Genomic DNA, 20,983 nt, shown 5'->3' on the forward strand with positions numbered 1-20,983 from the left:
ATTTATATAATTCCCGTTTTATTTCTCTATTTCTTTGAAATTAAGTAAAAAAAAAGTTTTTGCTAAACACTGCTGTTCTATCAATGGAATATTGTTAAAAACGTACTTAAAACTTTTTAATGTACGTTAAAACTCTTTAAATAGTGCTCATATTGAATTTCAAGTTATTTAGTTAATTTATTCTTAATTCGTTTTTTAAATATTTAAGTAAAAGCTGTTCATATAACACTTTATAAAATTGACTAAAAATATAAATTTCTATATACACTAGTTAAGCAAANTTTTGTCAATTTATGTGCAAATTTTGAAACTATGTTTCAAGGTGGCCCGGTATGTTGAAGCCGGTATGTTGCTACGCCCGTTGGCTTCTTGGCGTCATTGTTATCAGCCAAGAGCCAGTTGATGTGAAACAACAAAAGAGCATACACGCTCTGCAGCGCTACCAGCGCACCCGCAAAATAAATAGTTTACAGTCCACGTTTGATTTTTTATACACCCGCAAGCTATCGGCCAAACAGAGTAATGATTTTAAAGTGATGATTGATATTCATAGTAATGATTTTATATTCAAAGTAATGATTTTAACAATATCGATCATGCAATGATATATATTTGGAAAAAAAAATCATGTGGAAGTAACAGAATTTAAATATGCAAAAATAAACGTGGTTATACAAAATTTTCGGTAGTATTGGTTTAAAATATTTAATATCGAATTTTTTTTTATTTTTAAATTCATCTCTTTGCACCATGTTGCTCCACGGAATCAGTTCTTCCACACTAGTAAAAAATGGCAACTAATAAACGCAATGGTAAATAACAAACAACAATAATTTTTTTTCGACTTATATAATATAGCTCGTGAAAAATTTGTTAAAAGGACTTCATCTCTTTTTCTCTCTATTTGTTAGTAAAAAAACGTTGTTCTGCGTTTCTTCTTCATCGAAACAAACTGACAAGAATTAAAACTAATGATTATGACATAAAAATGCTTTGACATAAGAAAAGGTATTATGATTATGCTCACCTTTTGCATAGCAATAAAATAACATAAAAAATGCTTTTTAAAAAAAATTAAAAAAAAAAATTTTTTTAAATTGGAAATAGCATATATTGGGAATAGCAGTTTAGCAGTAAAAAATCAAAGAACGTATGTAACATAAGCAGAAAAAATTTTTGAAATAAGGAAAGTAAAATTTTCTGCATTACTTCGGTCAAATATCAATAAGTTAAAGGTCATAACAACTTTTTATTTTCTAAAAAAATTAAATTTAAAAATTTTTTTAAAAGAAAATTATTCTTAAGAAAACTAACATTAAGTTATGTTATCTGTGATTTTAATTTATATGTGGTAAAATATATTTAGAATAATAAAACTTGTATCCCTTAATAGTCATATTTACTATTCATAAGAGTAATATTTTAAAAATATTGTATTTATCATAAATAGCAATATATTTATGAATGTTGTGGATTATGAATGAAATTGAGATTGTGGCTGGGCACAAAAACTTGCTATCGCTTTTTTTTAAACATATGATTTGCTGAATTATGTTTTATAAATTCGTTTATAACGTCATTTATAAATTCAAAAATATACAATTCCAAAGAATCAAAATAACGTAATGCCTTCCATTTTAGTTGCCAAATATTTTTAGAACTTTTTATTCAAGTCGCGAGTTAATTTTTATTCCAAAAGTAAATTCTGCATACAAAATGCTTCGAAAGATTACTGATGAAGTAAAATGGATATTCTGTTGCAGAGTGTTATTGAATTGTATTTTCCGTGACCTTTAATTATAAATTTTATCCATTACTACGATTATTTTACTTGTTAAGTTCGCAGAATTGTCGTGTACTTTATTTAAGTTCATTTATGTTTTATTTTTAATTCTAGCTTACTTTTATTCTTATTTTTCATTTTAAGTTTATTTAAGCTCTTATTTTAAGTTTTTTAACTGCAGAAAATATAGTGACAAATCTTCTCTACATTTCGCATTTCTCTAACTTCTGCAATACACTTCTAGTACTATACGCCCATTTTTTTAGATCACCTTTTACAGTATTTTTGACCATGAACAGAAAAGAAAACGTGCCCTTTAGATAAAACTGTATGATAACTCGTATGGACGCTACTATGATAACTAGTATGATAAGTATTGTCTAGATTATATTTACATCACAATAAGGGTTTGTTTATCGCTTTGCGTACCCCCATTTCAAATTAAACTTCTGAAAACTATTTTAATAACTTAACAAAAACATCATGTAATCATCTACTTTAGATTTCAGGCAATCAATCGATGCATATTTTAGTACGAATGTCAGTACTGTAATACTTACGTTGGTTGTTTCCGCCCATCTGGATTGAACAACTTTTAAATTCATGAAATATTAGGGAGATCTGAAAGTAATGTCATTTCGATGCACTTGATATTTGTTACCAAGATTTTATTTTTAATCAAAAATGTATTCACCCTCCTTATCAACAACCCTTCAATTCTGGATCGTAAAAAAAGGGATTTTTAAGACTATCGAATATTCAATGCGCTGAAGCGTCATTACTTTCCAGGTTTCCTGAATATTTACAAACATAATAATTACAACACAACTCGAGCTTACACCCTTGAGTTTACACACACTTTTATTTGGATTTCGAATGATATTGTTGAAAAATTGTACTTTGAATCAAATTAATGATGAATTTAATTAAAAACAAAACATATTTTTGAAAGAAAAAAAATCTTGTTTGCAAGTGTTCCAACAATTAAAATATATAAAATGTGCAATAATTTTAATATTTTATTTTAGTTACTGGAATTTTCACAACGATTACTTAAATATTTTAAATATAATCAGTTATACTTTTAAAAAAAATCATTTTCTTTAAAATGTATATCTAAATGTATGTATATTTAAAATGTATTTGAGTGGAATTAAATATTTACATTTATTTTGTGGACTTGAAAAAAATACTTAGTTTATTATAACTCACTTAGTTATTAGGAGTTTTAACAGCTTGTACATTTTTTTATTATTATTTATTAAGGAAATTTGAGTTTATTATTAAACTTATTTATCAATACTGAAATATGCTGCATTTATATATTCACATGTATGAGAAATGTATTTACTAATGAAAAGAATTTCGATTTTTTCTCTATCCATGAAAATTCATTAAACTAAAGTACAAATAAAACTAGTGTTTTGAGTGATGGGATTTTTAGAAAAATGCCGAGAAAGTTTTCAACATTACAGAAAGAGGAGAGAGTGTTTTAAGAGTTAACTTCATTTGCCAGATAAAAATTTTTTTAATTTTTTTGTAAGCAACATCATACTTAAAAAAATTATCTAATTTGAATAAATTAGTTAAATACTATGGAAAATTAGTAATATTAAAAATTCATTTAAATATTGCACCTGTATTTAGACAAGAAATAATGTCCTGCAATTTACTCTAAAATGAAAAATGCTTTTTCGAAAATTAATTGAAATTTAAAAGTACGAAACGATTTTATTTATTCAAAGATTTAGTATAATAAATTAAGCAATAAATATTTTTTTTAAAAAATTCAGTCTTTCAAAAGTGTTGGAGAAAATAAAAATGTAATCTGTTTTTTAAAGGTAAGTTTTTGGTTGATTGGGGTTCAAACATGAAAAAGAGCACAAACTATTCACATCTATTCAAACAGAAATATTCTATCCCAACAGTGAGTGATTTACGATGACAGCTTATACGCCTCTCAATTTGTGAGCAGTAGGAGGTTGAGGGGGAAGGAAATATTCTAGTTCGGAAAAAGACGTGATCGCCTCTCCAGAGCTAGAACGTGAACCCGTGCATGCACGGGCAAGCCGCTTTTCATATAGAAATCATGCCCGTGATATAAAAGGCTTGACACCAGGAGGGTTAAGTGTATACCAAAAAATTATTGCCATGTTTGATGGGTAAGATTTACGATTTGTGAAAATTTGTGCGTAACACGATGCAAAGCCCTGGGTTTTAAGGTTTCCATTATAAATATCTATCACTATACATATAAATCAAATAGTGAAATACTTATTCATGATTAGTATTTCACTCATTCATGTTATTATACTATACTTATGATCTAAATATTATACTCTACTTATGATCTAAATATTATACTATGCTTATGATATAAATATTATACTTTTCATGATATAAATACCTATTCATGATATATTATGCATTGTTAAAAATTAAATTGGTTTATTTTTAGAGAGTGGTCAATGGTCAACAACAAGAAAAGATTGCATACCAGCTGCTAAAATAAAAAAAGTTACTCTAAAAGGTAAGCGAAATGTTCTTTCTTTATAATTCAGATAAGATGCTTATTATCTACAGAATTATTTTTTATTTAAATGAAAATTGATATTTGTTAAACTAAGCATATGGTATAGTTATATACACAATAGAAGATCTACATAAGGCAATTTTAAAAACGACTTTAGCTTTGCTATCTATGAAGCAAACCCAGATTCATAAACATGTCAGCTTTTTGTTCTATTATTAAGTGTATACCAGTATATTATTGCCATGTTTTTTTAAAAGGAAGTTTTATGATATGTAAAATTATGTATATAACTCACCGCAAAGCCCCAGTTTTAAAGGTTTGCATTATAATTACATTTATCATTATAAATATCTATCATTATTACATGTAAATCAAATAGTGAAATACTTATTCATGATTAGTATTTCAATTATTCTTGATATTACACTATACTTATGATATAAATATTGTAGTTATCATGATATAAACGCTTTTTCACGATATCTTATACATTGTTAAAAATTAAATTGGTTTATTTTTAGAGAGTGGTTCAACAACAAGAAAGGATTGTATACCAGCTACTAAAATGAAAAAAGTTAGTCAAAAAGGTAAGCAAAATGTTTTTTGTTCATAATGCAAATCGGATGCTTATTATCTACATCATTATTTTTTATTTGTTAAACTAAGCATATGGTATTGTTTTATATACAGTAGAAAATCTACATAACACAATTCTAAAAACTGCATTAACTTTGCAATCTCTGAAGCAAACCCAGATTAATAAACATGTCAGCTTTTGGTTCCATTAAGTGTTTAGCAAAATATTATTGCCATGTTTTAATGGGTAAGATTTATAATATATGTAAAATTATGTACATAACACAACGCAAAGCCACAGGTTTTATGGTTTGCATTATAAATATCTATCACTATGCATATAAATCAAATAATGAAAGACTTATTCATGATTAGTATTTCACTTATTCATGATATTGCACTATACTTATGATATAAATATTATACTATAGTTATGATATAAATATTATACTTTTCATGATATAAATACCTCTTCACGATATCTTATGCATTATTAAAATTAAATTGGTTTATTTTTAGAGAGTGGTCAATGTTCAACAACAAGCAAAGATTGTATACCACCTACTAAAGTGAAAAAAGTTAGTCAAAAAGGTAAGCAAAATGTTTTTTGTTCATAATTCAAGTGGGATGCGTATTATCTACATCAATATTTTTTTTTTTTGTTAAACTAAGCATATGGTATTGTCTTATATACAGTAAAAATCTGCATAAGGCAATTCTAAAAACTGCATTATCTTTGCAATCTCTGAAGCAAACCCAGATTCATAAACATGTCAGCTTTTGGTTATATTACAGGGATCTGTCCAGGCCGAATTTACTAATGTTTAGCGGTACCTTCAGAAATTCATTTTTAGGATGAATGGTAGTTTCACATTATACTTTTTCTTAAAGTTTTATTTTTTTATCCCTTAAGAAACAATAAATCCATGTTTTTACTATATTTTTACTATATATTTTGATTTTAATATATTTTTTAATTTTTCACCATATATGTTTAAATTTTCACAAAACAGGTACTTCTCAATAAAGCCTTGACAGACCCTTGTATTATGAAGTGCATACCAGTATATTATTGCCATGATTTTTTATAAGGAAGTTTTATGATATGTAAAATAATGTACATAATACACCACTAAGCCCCAGGTTTCAAGGTTTGCATTATAAATATCTAGCATTAGAAATATCACTATACATATAAATCAAATAATGAAATACTTATTCATGATTAGTATTTAAATTATTCATGATATTATACCATACTTATCGTGATATAAATACTTTTTCATGACATCTTATATATTATTAAAAATTAAATTTGTTTATTTTTAGAGAGTGGTCAATGTGCAACACCTAGAAAGGATTGTATACCAGCTACTAAAATGAAAAAAGCCTGTCAAAAAGGTTAGCAAAATGTTTTTTGTTCATAATTCAAATAAGATGCTTATTGCCTACATCATTATTTTTTATTTAAATGAAAATTCATATTTGTTAAACTAAGCATATGGTATAGTTATATACGCAATAGAAGAGCTACATAAAGCAATTCTAAGAACTGCATTAACTTTGCAATCTCTGAAGCAAACGCAGATAATTAAACATGTCAGCTTTTGGTTCTATTAAGTGTATACCAAAATATTATTGCCATGTTTAATGGGTAAGATTTATGATTTGTAAAATTATGTATGTAACACAATGGAAAGCCCCAGGTTTTAAGGTTTCCATTATAAATATCTATCACTATACATATAAATCAAATAGTGAAATACTTATTCATGATTAGTATTTCACTCATTCATGTTATCATACTATACTTATGATCTAAATATTATACTCTACTTATGATCTAAGTATTTTTCTGTACTTATGATATAAATATTATACTTCCATGATATAAATACCTATTCATGATATATTATGCATTGTTAAAAATTAAATTGGTTTATTTTTAGAGAATGGTCAATGGTCAACAACAAGAAAAGATTGCATACCAGCTGCTAAAATTAAAAAAGTTACTCTGAAAGGTTAGCGAAATATTCTTTCTTCATAATTCGGATAAGATGCTTATTATCTACAGAATTATTTTTTATTTAAATGAAAATTGATATTTTATAAACTAAGCATATGGTATAGTTATATACACAATAGAAGATCTACATAAGGCAATTCGACTTTAACTTTGCAATCTATGAAGCAAACCCAGATTCATAAACATGTCAGCTTTTTATTCTATTATGAAGTGTATTCCAGTATATTATTGTCATGTTTTTTTAAAAGGAAGTTTTATGATATGTAAAATTATGTATATAACTCACCGCAAAGCCCCAATTTTCAAGGTTTGCATTATAATTATATTTATCATTATAAATATCTATCATTATGCATGTAAATCAAATAGTGAAATACTTATTCATGATTAGTATTTCAATTATTCATGATATTATACTATACTTATGATATAAATATTATAGTTATCTTGATATAAACACTTTTTCATGATATCTTATACATTGTTAAAAATTAAATTGGTTTATTTTTAGAGAGTGGTTCAACAACAAGAAAGGATTGTATACCAGCTACTAAAATGAAAAAAGTTAGTCAAAAAGGTAAGGAACAAAGCATATGGTATTGTTTTATATACAGTAGAAGATCTACATAACACTATTCTAAGAACTGCATTAACTTTGCAATCTCTGAAGCAAACCCAGATTCATAAACATGTCAGCTTTTGGTTCTGTTATTAAGTGTGTACCAGTATATTTTTGCCATGATTTTTTTAGGAAGTTTTATGATATTTGAAATTATGTACAATGGAACCCAGATATTATGTTGTCCATTTTGCCCCATTTCTATTAAGTTTATACCGAAATTTTATTGCCATGTTTAATGGGTAAATTTATGATATGTAAAATTATGTATGTAACACAATGCCTAGACCCAGGTTTTAAGGTTTGCATTTTAAATATCTATAACTATACATATAAATGAAATAGTTAAATACTTATTCATGATTAATATTCACTTATTCATGATATTATACTATACTTATGATATAAATATTATACTTTTCATGATATAAATTCCTATTCATGATATCTTATGCATTGTTAAAAATTAAATTGGTTTATTTTTAGAGAGTGGTCAATGCTCAACAACAAGAAAAGATTGTATACCAGCTGCTAAAATAAAAAAAGTTCGTCTAAAAGGTTAGCAAAATGTTCTTCCTTCATAATTCGGATAAGATGCTTATTATCTGCAGAATTATTTTTTTTTTAAATGAAAATTGTTATTTGTTTAACTAAGCGTATGGTATAGTTAGATACACAATCGAAGATCTGCATAAGGCAATTTTAAAAACGACTTTAATTTTGCAATCTATGAAGCAAACCCAGATTCATGAACATGTCAGCTTTTGTTTCCATTATTAAGTGTATGCAGTATATTATTGCCATGTTTTTTTAAAAGGAAGTTTTATGATGTGCAAAATTATGTATATAACGCACCGCAGAGCCCCAGGTTTCAAGGTTTGCATTATAATTATATTTATCATTATAAATATCTATCATTATACATGTAAATCAAATAGTGAAATACTTATTCATGATTAGTATTTCAATTATTCATGATATTATGCTATACTTATCATATAAATATATTGTAGTTATCATGATATAAACACTTTTTCATGACATCTTATACAGTGCTAAAAATTAAATTGGTTTATTTTTAGAGAGTGGTCAATGTTCAGCAGCAAGAAAGGATTGTATACCAGCAACTAAAATGAAAAAAACTAGTCAAAAAGGTAAGCAAAATATTTTTTTTCATAATGCAAATAGGATGCTTATTATCTACATCATTATTTTTATTTGTTAAACTAAGCATATGGTATTGTTTTATATACAGTAGAAGATCTACCTAACACAATTCTAAGAACTGCATTAACTTTGCAGTCTCTGAAGCAAACCCCGATTCATAAACTTGTCAGCTTTTGGTTCTGTTATTAAGTGTATACCAGTATATTATTGTGATGATTTTTTATAAGGAAGTTTTATGATATTTGAAATTATGTACAGTGGAAACCCGATATTATGTTGTCCATATCGTATGCTATCCCGCTTGTTATGTCATTTTCTGCTGATCCATGAAAATTGCCTATACCGATAATGTTAAAAAATCCCGGATTTTGCGTTGCACCTTTTATGAAAATCCCACTTGATGCGTTTTGCTACAAACAGATCAAAATGATTTTTTCATTCTACAATACTCACACAAACTTTTTTCTAGTTTTTTGAACAAGAGAAACTTGTTTTTCAGCTGTAAGGAGCAATTCTTGCATTCTTTCTGTTCCGTTTTGTCCATTTGTCAATAGGCGGGTGGTGAAGTTTCCTCTCTGTCAGTATCGGTGGGGGAAGACGCAATTCACTGGAACCCCAAAACCACAAGTGATGGAAGTATGACATCTACGCCTTCTATTCTCTGCTACCTATCAGCAAAAGAGAAAGAGGGGGGATTAGAGCGACAACTGTCAATAATGATCGAGTTTCGTGTGTACCCCAAACATCTTACTGACACTGTTTATTTGCGATACGAAAATAAGTCACTTTGATTAGAGAGGTGTGGTCGTTTCTTCAGTTCTCCCTCAGGAGAAATGATATTACTCATTTTTCCGTGCTAGCATACCAAATGAGATTTTCAGTCGGATTTGCTTCAGTTTGAAAGCTATTGCATTTTTTCTCATTTTAAAAACCTCAATCATTGTGTTCTTTTCTCGAAAGATGACGTTGAAACGAAAATGCTTATCTCTGGCCAAAAAGGCTGAGATCCTTGAAAAAGCTAAAAAATTTCATGGCAGTAAAGTTGATCTTGCTAAATCTTTAGGCATTGCTTATTCAACTATGCAAACGATTTTAAAGCAAGAAGCTTCAGTAGAACTAAACGCTGAAAAACTTGGAAAATATGCCAAGAAGAGAAAAAAACCTGAAACATATCCGTATGATGAGTTAGAAAAAATTTTAATGAACTGGTTCAAGGAAGCCAAAGCAGCAGATAAATGGATCCACCTGAGAGAAATGGCGTTGAAATTGCTGAAAGGCTTAAACTCCAGAGCTGCAGTCAAGGGCGCCGGCAGCGGGGTGCACTTGCACCTCCCTGGCTTTTATTTTAAACAATTAAAGAGATACAGAAAAACAATTGTGCTATAAAAATTTTTATTAAACATATTTTTATTGAAAAACAAATAATTAAGTTATTATTGATGCATAACAATTAAAAAATTGCTTATTCAAACAAGAACTGTAATCATCTTGTTTGCTGTCCAGATCTGTTTATAACTTTTTTCAATGAATTCTGAGTCATCTTTGATTCTTTTCTTATGCACACTGAGCATGCACTAACTTGGCAGATATCTAAGCTATATTTTTAAATTTCATTCAATAAAATATAAGTATTTTCTATTAGTTATTTAGTTTAACAAAGGTGTATTACACAAACTGACTTCTCAAAACTGTAAAATTTCATCAACTCAATAAATACCAATGTTAAGCATGCGCAAACACGTTACTTTACAAAACTACTGTTTGTAGTTATTTGTCTTTCAAAGTCAGTAGCTATGCCAGCGCCATCAATACAGTTTCCTGTGGAAAATTTGCAAGTACAAGAAATTCGTACTTTTTTAAATTAACAGATCAAAGTATATGTAATAACAAAACAGAATGTAACAACAAAATATTTAAAAAAAATTATAAATTTTTTTTGGGGGGGGGGGTAGTTGTTAGAGGGTTGCACCTCCTTTTATATTATTCTGCCGGCGCCCTTGGCTGCAGTGCATCAAATAGCTGGATCGATCAATTAAAAAATAGGAACAATTTATGCTTCAAATCTATCTGTGACGAATCCGATAGTGTGGATATGACAACTGTACAACAGAGGAAAGAAGAAACTCTGCCAAATTTATTAAAGGGCTATAATCTAAGTGACATATTTAATGCCGACGAGACGGGATTGTTTTTCCACCTATTGCCGAACAAGGCTTTGACAATTAAAGGTGAAAATTGCCATGGAGGAAAGCTTTCAAAAATGCGCTTGACTGTTTTGCTCTGAGCAAATGCCAATGGAAGCCAAAAGTTAATGCTTCTTGTGATCTGTAGAGCAGATAAACCACGGTGCATCAAAAATATCAAGAGTTTTCCTACCGATTACGCTTCAAACAAAAAAGCATAGATGACGCAAGCATTATTTTAAAATTTTCTTCGAAAACTGGATAAGAAAATGCATTTTCAAAAGCACAACATAATTTTATTCCTAGACCAATGCCCAGCACATTTAAACCTTAAATTAAAAAACGTGCAAATAAGAGTTTTTTCCAGCCAATTGTATGAGCAAACATTAACCACTGGATTTTTGAATTATCCGATCATTGAAAGAGAGTTACCAGAAGCAACTGGTTAGAAAATCTCTAATGTTTCTTGATTCTGGTAACTTTCAGGATGCTTCTAAGGCAAAAATTAATGTTCTTGAGGCTCTTAATTTGATATCTTCAGCTTGGGACAGTGTCGACCAAAGGTGCATTATCAATGGATTCAATAAAGCAGGATTTTCAATATTGGAGAAGGAGGGCGCTGTTGTTTTGAAAGAAGAAGAAGGTAGCCTGTCTGAAGTTGAGGATCTTTCGGAAGTCAATGATGCATACATCAACTGTGACACAGATCTCATTGCTTCAGAAATCCCTTCCATAAGTGATTTAATGCCCGATTCCGACGATAGTGCTGAGGACGATGAAGATGAAATAACAGAAGACGGGCCAACAGCTGATCAAGCGATACAAAGCATGAAAACTCTAAAACAATTTTTACTTGCAAATGTGCATGAAGCAAATTTGCAAAAAATTTTTAGTATTGAACGAGCTGTAGATGAAATTGTAGCTAAAAACAAAAAGGAAGTAAAGATTACTCATTTTTTCCATTAATTTAACTGCTAGATGTCAATTTTTAAAAATATGCATAGATTTTTCCTAATCCTGATTTTACGTTATTCCGCTTCGAGCATTTTTTATCGCTAGTTCAACCGAAAACGTAAAATCGGGGTTTCACTGTATATTATACATCGCAAAGCCCCAGGTTTCAAGGTTTGCATTATAAATATCTATCACTTTACATATAAATCAAATAGTGAAATACTTATTCATGATTAGTATTTCACTTATTGATGATATTATACTATACTTATCATGATATAAATACTATACTTATCATGAAATAATTACTTATCCATGATATCTTATACATTACTGAAACTTAAATTGGTTTATTTTTAGTGAGTGGTCAATGTTCAACAACAAGAAAAGATTGTATACCAGCTACTAAAATAAAAAAAGTTCGTCTAAAAGGTAAGCAGAATGTTTTTTGTTCATTATTCAAATTAGATGCTTATTATTTACATCAATATTTTTTATTTAAATGAAAATTCATATTTGTTAAACTAAGCATTTAGTATAGTTATATACACAATAGAAGGTCTACATAAAGCAATTCTAAAAACTGCATTAACTTTGCAATCTCTGAAACAAACCCAGATTAATAAACGGGTCAGCTTTTGGTTCTATTTTTAAGTGTATACCAGTATATTATATCTATCTCTATACATGTAAATCAAATAGTGAAATATGTATTCATGATTAGTATTTCACTTATTCATGATATTATACTATACTTACGATATAAATATTCTACTTATCATGATATAAATACTTATTCATGTTATCTTTGCATTATTAAAAATTAATTTGGTTTATTTTTAGAGAGTGGTCAATATTCAACAACAAAAAAAGATTGTATACCAGCTACTAAAAAAAAAAAAGTTAGTCGAAAAAGTAAGCAAAATGTTTCTTGTTCATAATTCAAATAAGATGCTCATTATCCACATCATTATTTTATATTTAAATGAAAATTCATATTTGTTAAACTAAGCATATGTCATAGTTAGGGCCCTATAAATTATGCGGAAACCCGCATAATTTACAATTTTCCGCGTAATCGCAGCATATCTGTATAATTTTTTTTTCCAGCAAAATGTATTCGTTTACCAGATAAATTTCTCCTTAAGAGTTTTTTTTCAATTGCAATATATCTTCTTTCAATTCCAAGAATCTTTTTGGTCAGGAACCCTACTATGAGCTGCATGGAATGAAATTCCATCTGGGAATGACGTCACGTTCCAACGGGAATTATTTTTCCCCACCACAAACACCTTGGAAAGAGTTTCTTGACTGTATTTGGAATCGGTTTCATTCCAACCAGTCTCCGGCACCTAGAATCGTCGTTCCAAGAGGGAATCAAGGGATTTGTTTATAATTTTAAACATGGCGCTCAGCAATTTATTAGCTTTCGCTCTTGTTCAAGAGGAAATTAATCGAGTTCCTAAGCGAGAAATAATACCTGAAAGATTTCCTTCTCTTTATATGAGAGATAAACGTTTTATTTCTCTTTATCACGTAAATAAACAAATTTTTTAGAGCTTTGTGAAAAACTTAGACCAATGCTAGCTCCAAGAAGTTGCTGAAGAAACGCTTTTTCTGTTGATCTGCGGTCTAAACTTCGATGTAATTCTCAGGCATCATACTCACGAAAAGATTCACGCAACGTAATTCTTCAAGAAGTGTTTAACAAAACAATTGCAAAGTTGAATACTTACTACTCTCCAGAACTAGACGTATTCAAAAAACGCGGGCCCAAGTTTAGTCAACCTGCATTCAACTTCATGAAAGCTGCTCGAGTTTTTGTTCCAGAACAAATAGTCAACCTCAATATTGAAGAGGAGGATGCATTCAGGAATACTCCAGGAAAGAGTGGTCATGATATAAAACTAGAGTATGCTGCTTGCAAAGAATATGTAAAAGAATGTTCAAACCAGGACTTAATTAGATTCTGGAATTCAGAGGTAGTCTCAGAGAGATTTCCAGAACTTACAAAAAAAGCAACACAAGTGCTCTGAGTGCTTCCTAATTCAGTAGATTGTGAAAGAGTTGTATCCTGCTACGGCCAAATTTTTACAAAACAAAGACAGAGTTTGAAAGAAAACGCAGCTTCTGGACTAACTTCTCTCCATTTTAATAAACTTTAATAACTTTTCTGATGTAGAAAATGGATGTACAATACATAAGAAGGTAATTTAGTTTAAATCTTGACTGTATTCATTGAAAAAAATTTTTATTAAAACAGGAAAGAAAGTTGAACTATTTTAAGAGATTTTTTTTTTCAGTTTTAATTGTTTTCTAGGTCATTCGCAACCTGCATGCATAATTTTTAAAAGACACCGCATCCTTGCCGCATAATCTTTAAAAATCGCGGCATCCTACCCGCGTAATTTTTAAAAAAAATTCTGCATAATTTATAGGGCCCTAGTTATAGTTATATACACAATAGAAGATCTACATAACACAATTCTAAAAAGTGCATTAACTTTGTTATCTCTGAAGCAAACACAGATTCATAAACGTGTCAGCTTTTGGTTCTATTATTAAGTGTATACCAGTATATTATTGCCATGTTTTTTTATAAGGAAGCATTATGATATGTAAAATTATGTATATAATGCACCGCAAAGCCCTAGGTTTCAAGGTTTGCATTATAAATACCTATCCCTATACATGTAAATCAAATAGTGAAATACTTATTCATGATATTATACTATACTTATCATGATATAAATACTTATTCATGATATGTTATAAATTATTAAAAATTAAATTGGTTTATTTTTAGAGAGTGGTCAATGTTCAACAGCAGGAAAAGATTGTATACCAGCTACTAAAATAAAAAAAGTTAGTCGAAAAAGTAAGCAAAATGTTTTTTGTTCATAATTCAAATAAGATGCTTATTATCTGCATCATTATTTTATATATAAATGAAAATTTATCTTTGTTAAACTAAGCATATGGTATAGTTATATACCTAATAAAAGATCTACATATGGCAATCCTAAAAACTGCATTAAGTTTGCAATCTCTGAACCAAACCCAGATAAATAAACATGTCAGGTTTTGGTTCTATTAAGTGTATACCAATGTATTATTGCTATATTTAATTGGTAAGTATTATGATATGTTAAATTATGTACATAATGCAACGCAAAGCCCCAGGTTTCAAGATTTGCATTATAAATATGTATCACTATACATATAAATCAAATAGTGAAATATTTATGATATAAATAGTTATCCATGATATCTTATACATTAGTAAAAATTAAATTAGTTTCTTTTTAGAGAGTGGTCAGTGTTCAACAACGGAAAAAGATTGTAAACCATCTACAAAGACGAAAAGAGTTCGTCGAAAAGGTAAGCAATTTGTTTTTTGTTCATAATTCAAATAAGATGCCTTCTCATTTTTTCTTCTAATAATAACCGTAAAACGATCTAGACATATCTATAACTATCCATAGATATGTGTGTTTTATTTCAGATATTGATTATTCATGTGCTAACTATGTACCAACAAAACTATTAATAAATGAAATTTTTAAAATGGAATTGATTTTGCAGTAGGTTACTAAAGATCCTAAAATAGTTCAATGTGTATCAACTAACTACTGCTTTACACAAGCACAAAACAAAAGTTTAAAGATTTCTGATCAAATTTATTAAAATTGCACAACTCAGGGTAAAAGTTGTGATTTTAAATAAGCTTCCTTGAAAATATTGTAAATTTAAATGTTTATCTATAATAACATATTAAGGCAGGCAGAATTATTTGCTATTGGAATGCATAGATATATGATTGTACATCTATCAGTTTTGTATGCAACCTGTTTTGGTGAGATAGGTTGCGTGAATTTTATCCAGCATTTTATAAGATAGGTTGTGTGAATTTTTTCCAGCATGAGAGTTTAGACTTCAAAGATTTCTGATCAAATTTATTAAAATTGTGCAACTCACAGTAAAAGTCCTGATTTTAAATAAAGTTCCTGGGAAATATTGTTCATTTAAATTTTATCTATAATAACATGTTAAGGCATCCTGAATTATTCGCTATTGTAATGCATAGATGTTGTGATAGTAACATTTATCAGATTTGTATGCAACCAGTTTTGGGGAGATAGGTTGCGTGAATTTTATCCAGCATTTTAAATAGATCAATCGTCAAAGATAAAAAAAGGAGAAGTGCCAAATTTAAACTTTAATAACAAAATCAAAAGCATCCAGGATTATAATCAAAGATATAGAACATAAAAAAAAGTGCAAAGCAAAACAAAGGAAAAAGAACAAACTTTTGCTATGGTATATATACATTTCACCAACTTTGAATTCAGTTCATTTTGTTGTACTTCTTTCCTGGCATAGAAGTTTTCAGGTCAATAACTAATTTACTTGAACATAGTATGTTGGTAACACCACAGAAACTCCCCCTCCAAATACCGGAGGTATGGAACTAAGAAATTCTAAATTCAACACGTCTGCCACTTCTGGTAAACAAATGAAGTTGAGATTCAGCTATTGAAGAATTCAAAGGAATGGATGTTTCCAAAAAGGCAAGCTTGAGATTATTTATACTAATTGTCGCTATAAGGAATCAAATTTTTAAAATGAAATTTTTTCCTTGATGTGAGAGTACCTGGAAAGTTCCGTCGTATGGAGCGGTTAATGGGGGTTTAAACTAATCTTTTGGAATGAAAACATGAATGGATGCACAAAACAAGCTTGGCGGGAGTGATCCGAAGCAAGAACGAGTGTAAGCTTTTCCATTGTCTCTTGCAAGTGTTTAATAAAAGTAGGCTCTTCTATGGGTTTTGTGGAAGGACTGAAAAAGTGCCCCGGTTAGCATGAACCCGTGCCATTAACCATTTCAGAACAGGAACCTTTCAAGTCTTCTTTGAATACTGATCTGAATCCATATCAGAAGGTTGCGTGTTCAAATCATATATCTGGATCACCATTTATCTTTGGTAAGATAGGTTGTGTTTTTTTCAGCATTTTAAATAGATCAATCATCAAAGATGAAAGTAGAGAAGTGCGAAATTTGAATTTCAATAACATTTTAACAGCAAAATCAAAAGCATCCAAAATCATAAGCAAAGTCGTAGAACATAAGAAAAAGTGCAAATCAAAGCGTAAGAGAGGGGGAACAAACTTTTACAATGGTATATATACATTTCATCGACTTTGAATTCAGTTCAGTTCATTATACTTCAGGCCTGTCATAGAAGTTTACCGGTTTTCCAGCTCTCTAATTTTGGTACTTGAACCTAGTATGTTGATTACACCACAAGCTTATTATAATAGCTCTCTTGTTTCCTGTTTTTAAATTTCAACCGCCACTTGAATATTCTTTAATTGCAATAGATTGAATTATAAACAAACTGGCTATTGAATTTTTAATATTTCTGTTTATAATATTATAAATTTCTTGTATGGGAGTATTAAACAACTTTTTTTAGAAGAATGTTAAGAAATTTTACCTTGAAAGCAGGCAATATTGTCTTAAGCTATTACTATTTAAGTTAACAAATTAATTCTATAATATTTCTGACACTTTACTTCTAACTCATGTTCTAAGTACCCTAGTTATTAAAGAATTTAGCCTTAGGATCTTACCAGTTTGAATCACACATATTTAAGAAAAAAAACATGTTTTTCAATTTTCAAACCAAGAGATTTATTTTGTTACATTTCTCGGTTATTCCTAAGTGTTAATTTAATTTATTTTTCTTTTGAGAATAGGGGTAACAGATAGCAAACCTTATCTCTTTCTGAATTTGCCAAATCTACAATTCTGCCTGGAGAAACATCTGCGTTGTTTACTGTATACAAAATCCTTCCTAGAACTGTACAAAGTAGCAAGGATCAGGGCGGTAAGTTATATTTTTCATGTTTCTTTTTAGTTAATTATATGTAAATTAAATGTGTCCGTTGAAAAATTTTATGACAAATTTTAATTGGAGATGTTAATACGAAATGCAAAAACTAATTGGAAGAAAGCAATTAGTATTAACAATTGAACTGTTTCCTTTAACTCTAATACTGCTGACAACAAGAAAAGCTTACAAGTTAGACAGCTTTAACTTTTACATAATACAATAATGAAAGCTTTGAATGACTAGAATCAAACAAAACTTTTTTCTGAAAGATAGTATGTTATATATAACTTATATACAGAGTTCTATATATGTATATAGATCTCTGCATCATTTTTAACCTAAGCTAAAGAATAGTTAAATAGTTCATGAAGGAGTTTAAATTTCTTTACTGGTTTAATACAATAAAATTCTTAGAAATTAATGTAATGCATATATATGTTTTGTTATAAATGTTTTATAACTTTTTATTCCATCTATATTATTTTTAATCCATCCAAGTATTAAAATGAGAGTGGAAATTAAAATTATGATATATATTTGTCGAACAATATTTTGCTTGAATTTTATTCAACTATTTCAAATAAGTTATAAACTCTTCTTTTATTGTGTAGAAAAATAAACGTAAATTATATCCCAGAAAACATTCACGAAAACAATAAGATATATTACCTCATTGCATCAGCACCCTTCGAAAAAGGTGAATATTAACAACCAACAACCTAAATATCATCATTTCAACTGACTGGGATAAGATAAAACACAAATGTGCCAGTTGAACCGAGTTGTAGGCATTACATCATCCGCATCAATGATGTGACGTCTTCCACCATAGTTATAAGAATGACATCTCGGGAGAACGAAAAACCTCTGAGGGTAAAAAATAAAAGTGTAAAAAGGATACTCCATTTCCACAACATGATTATAAAAAGAAATATTAAAAACTGCTGATAAAAATTGTGTGTCCATTAAATTTATGGGATCTTCTTCTTTGTTAGCACAACAGCCCCTTGCAGGTCTTGGCTGCCTCAACAGTTGACAAACACCAGCGCTTTCTATCCATGGCAACTCCCTTCCAATTTCTATTCTTTAAAGTTTTTAGGTCATTTTTGATGTCGTTGAGCCCTCTAGTAGGGGGTCCTCCTCTGGGACATGATCCCTCAGGGTTCTTAAAGGTAACGATTTCCATGGGACTATTTTTAGGGCTTCTCCTTAGATGGCCCAGCCATCTCAGCCTATTACTGCAGATTATTTGTGCAATTTGAGGCTGCTTATAGAGTCGGCAAAGCTTGAAGTTATATCTTGTTCGCCAGCTACCTCTTTCTTGAATTGCGCCAAAGATGGCTCTGAGAATCTTTCTTTCAAAGGTGTCCAGTGACTGCTGTATATCTGAAATTGGGGTCCAAGTTTTGTTTTCATAAAGCAGTACAGGAAGTATGAGTGACTTATAGACTTTTAGCTTTGTTTTTCCACTGAGAAGGCTCGATCTCAATTGCCTCCTCTGTCCAGAGAAACACTTCTTAGCCATTTTATCTCTATCATTGACTATATCATTGATTTCTGCTCTAAGTATGTTTTGATCATTAACAACAGTGTCAAGGTATTTGAATTCGCTAACCCTCACAGAGGTAGAATCATTAATACGTAAAGGCACACTGTAGTTTACAGTTGAGGACGAAAATTCCATAAATTTCATCTTATCTTAATTAATAGAAAGGCCCATATTTGTGGCAGCAGCTTCAAAAGCTCGAAAAGCCTCTTTGATGTCCCTTTCTGACCTTACAATCAATGTCATCAGCGTAGGCCAAAACTTGAGGAGACCTATTCCAGAGAGTGGCACTTCAGTCCAATCCACTATCGGGATGCCCTAACAAAATCCCTTCAATGCTATGAGGAAGAAAAAGGTGAAAATTAATTCAAACTTCGAATTATCAATAGTAATTTCAAAATAATCATTTTTTTTCATCTATTTATATGCTGGTTTTATTTTATTTATTGAATGAATATAGTAAATAACTGGAAAAATTAGGTGTTAAGTCATGTTTATTATATCCATATCTAATTTATTATTGTTCACTTTTGAAATTGAACAAAAAATTATATTTTAAATAAGTTCAGCAAATTTTTTTACGCTTAATAAGTTTTTTAATTTTTTACTACTAAAACTATGTTTTCATTTTAAACCAAAATGTGTTAAGTTTTAAACAAAATGTGTTAAGTTTCATTAAGAACTTGTAGTGTTCTCATTTGCCATCTTAGTAATTTACAACTTCTTGTCAATATTGGTAGATAGGGTATTCTTTGCTATAATTGCTTTAAATCAGGCCCAAGTCATTATGTTATTATCACTAGTGAGTAGACTTGTTGCATTCAAGCATCACCATAACCTTCTAAACACCATATTCTTTTTATTCCTTTGTTAGTCCTAATTCTTTATATGATTTCCCATTCTAAATTGCCCACTTTGTTTTCTACCTAAGATGCATTTGTCTTTATTTCATGAATTAATCATAAAAAATTAACATGGATTAAATAGTTTAATTATTGTTAACTAATAAAATACTTTTTATCTATGTATTATGCTTTTATAACCCTTTTTCCTTAGGAAATAATGTAAATTTCTTTTGTAATGTTAATTCATGCAGTTCTGTATCTTGTTAGGCAAGAAAACAGAAGCTATTAGACGAAAAAAGAAAATCATTGAAGAAAGCTGTCAGGTCCAAAGCAAGACTTAAGAAAACTTCTAAAAACTTGCTTGGTGGAAATAAATCACTCAAAGTAAATTTTAGCATGTTGATTTTTATTTCTAAACTGCTGACCGTACGAAGGAATAAACTTTACATAAAATTAATTTGTTAAAAATTTTTCTAATTGTTAGAATCGAGACTAACTAAAGGCCTGGTTACTTAGGACAGGTCGGCATTAAAAAACTTCGGCTTAAAGCGAGCGCTAACCACTGATTGGTCAATTCGTGAATTCGACAGCATACATCATCGAATGCTCAGCTTGACTGATGACTGACGTCCGAATCAACTGCAGTTGGATTACAACGTAGCGTTAACGACAGAAACAATGGCAGACAACATCCAACAGAGGATTGGAATCATCCAAGATTTTGATTTTAACATTAAACATAGCTTCCTCTTCTTCATTTAGCTGAGCTATAATGTGTTTTTTTTTTTTTTTGCTCAAAGTCTTTTTTTTTCTCTAAACCACTGGTCGACAATTACTTAATCAACACAATTTCA

At 29.4% G+C, this 20,983-nt stretch overlaps 1 protein-coding gene across 1 annotated transcript in view; it reads left to right on the plus strand.

Moving 5' to 3' along the window:
• LOC107437513 (uncharacterized) overlaps nucleotides 1-20,983 on the plus strand; it is a gene marked incomplete at its 5' end in the record, with an annotated part of 153,551 nt that overhangs the window by 81,910 nt on the left and 50,658 nt on the right. Inside the window, 14 exon segments of the mRNA XM_071188260.1 lie at nucleotides 4,242-4,313; nucleotides 4,838-4,903; nucleotides 5,412-5,483; nucleotides 6,222-6,293; nucleotides 6,842-6,913; nucleotides 7,430-7,495; nucleotides 8,024-8,095; nucleotides 8,620-8,691; nucleotides 12,202-12,273; nucleotides 12,685-12,756; nucleotides 14,648-14,719; nucleotides 15,151-15,222; nucleotides 17,602-17,732; nucleotides 20,397-20,513. Of these exon segments, the coding sequence (XP_071044361.1) occupies nucleotides 4,242-4,313; nucleotides 4,838-4,903; nucleotides 5,412-5,483; nucleotides 6,222-6,293; nucleotides 6,842-6,913; nucleotides 7,430-7,495; nucleotides 8,024-8,095; nucleotides 8,620-8,691; nucleotides 12,202-12,273; nucleotides 12,685-12,756; nucleotides 14,648-14,719; nucleotides 15,151-15,222; nucleotides 17,602-17,732; nucleotides 20,397-20,513 (1,100 nt within the window).

The sequence above is a fragment of the Parasteatoda tepidariorum genome, chromosome X2, assembly GCF_043381705.1.
Source record: "Parasteatoda tepidariorum isolate YZ-2023 chromosome X2, CAS_Ptep_4.0, whole genome shotgun sequence".
NCBI classification, from domain to species: domain Eukaryota; kingdom Metazoa; phylum Arthropoda; class Arachnida; order Araneae; family Theridiidae; genus Parasteatoda; species Parasteatoda tepidariorum.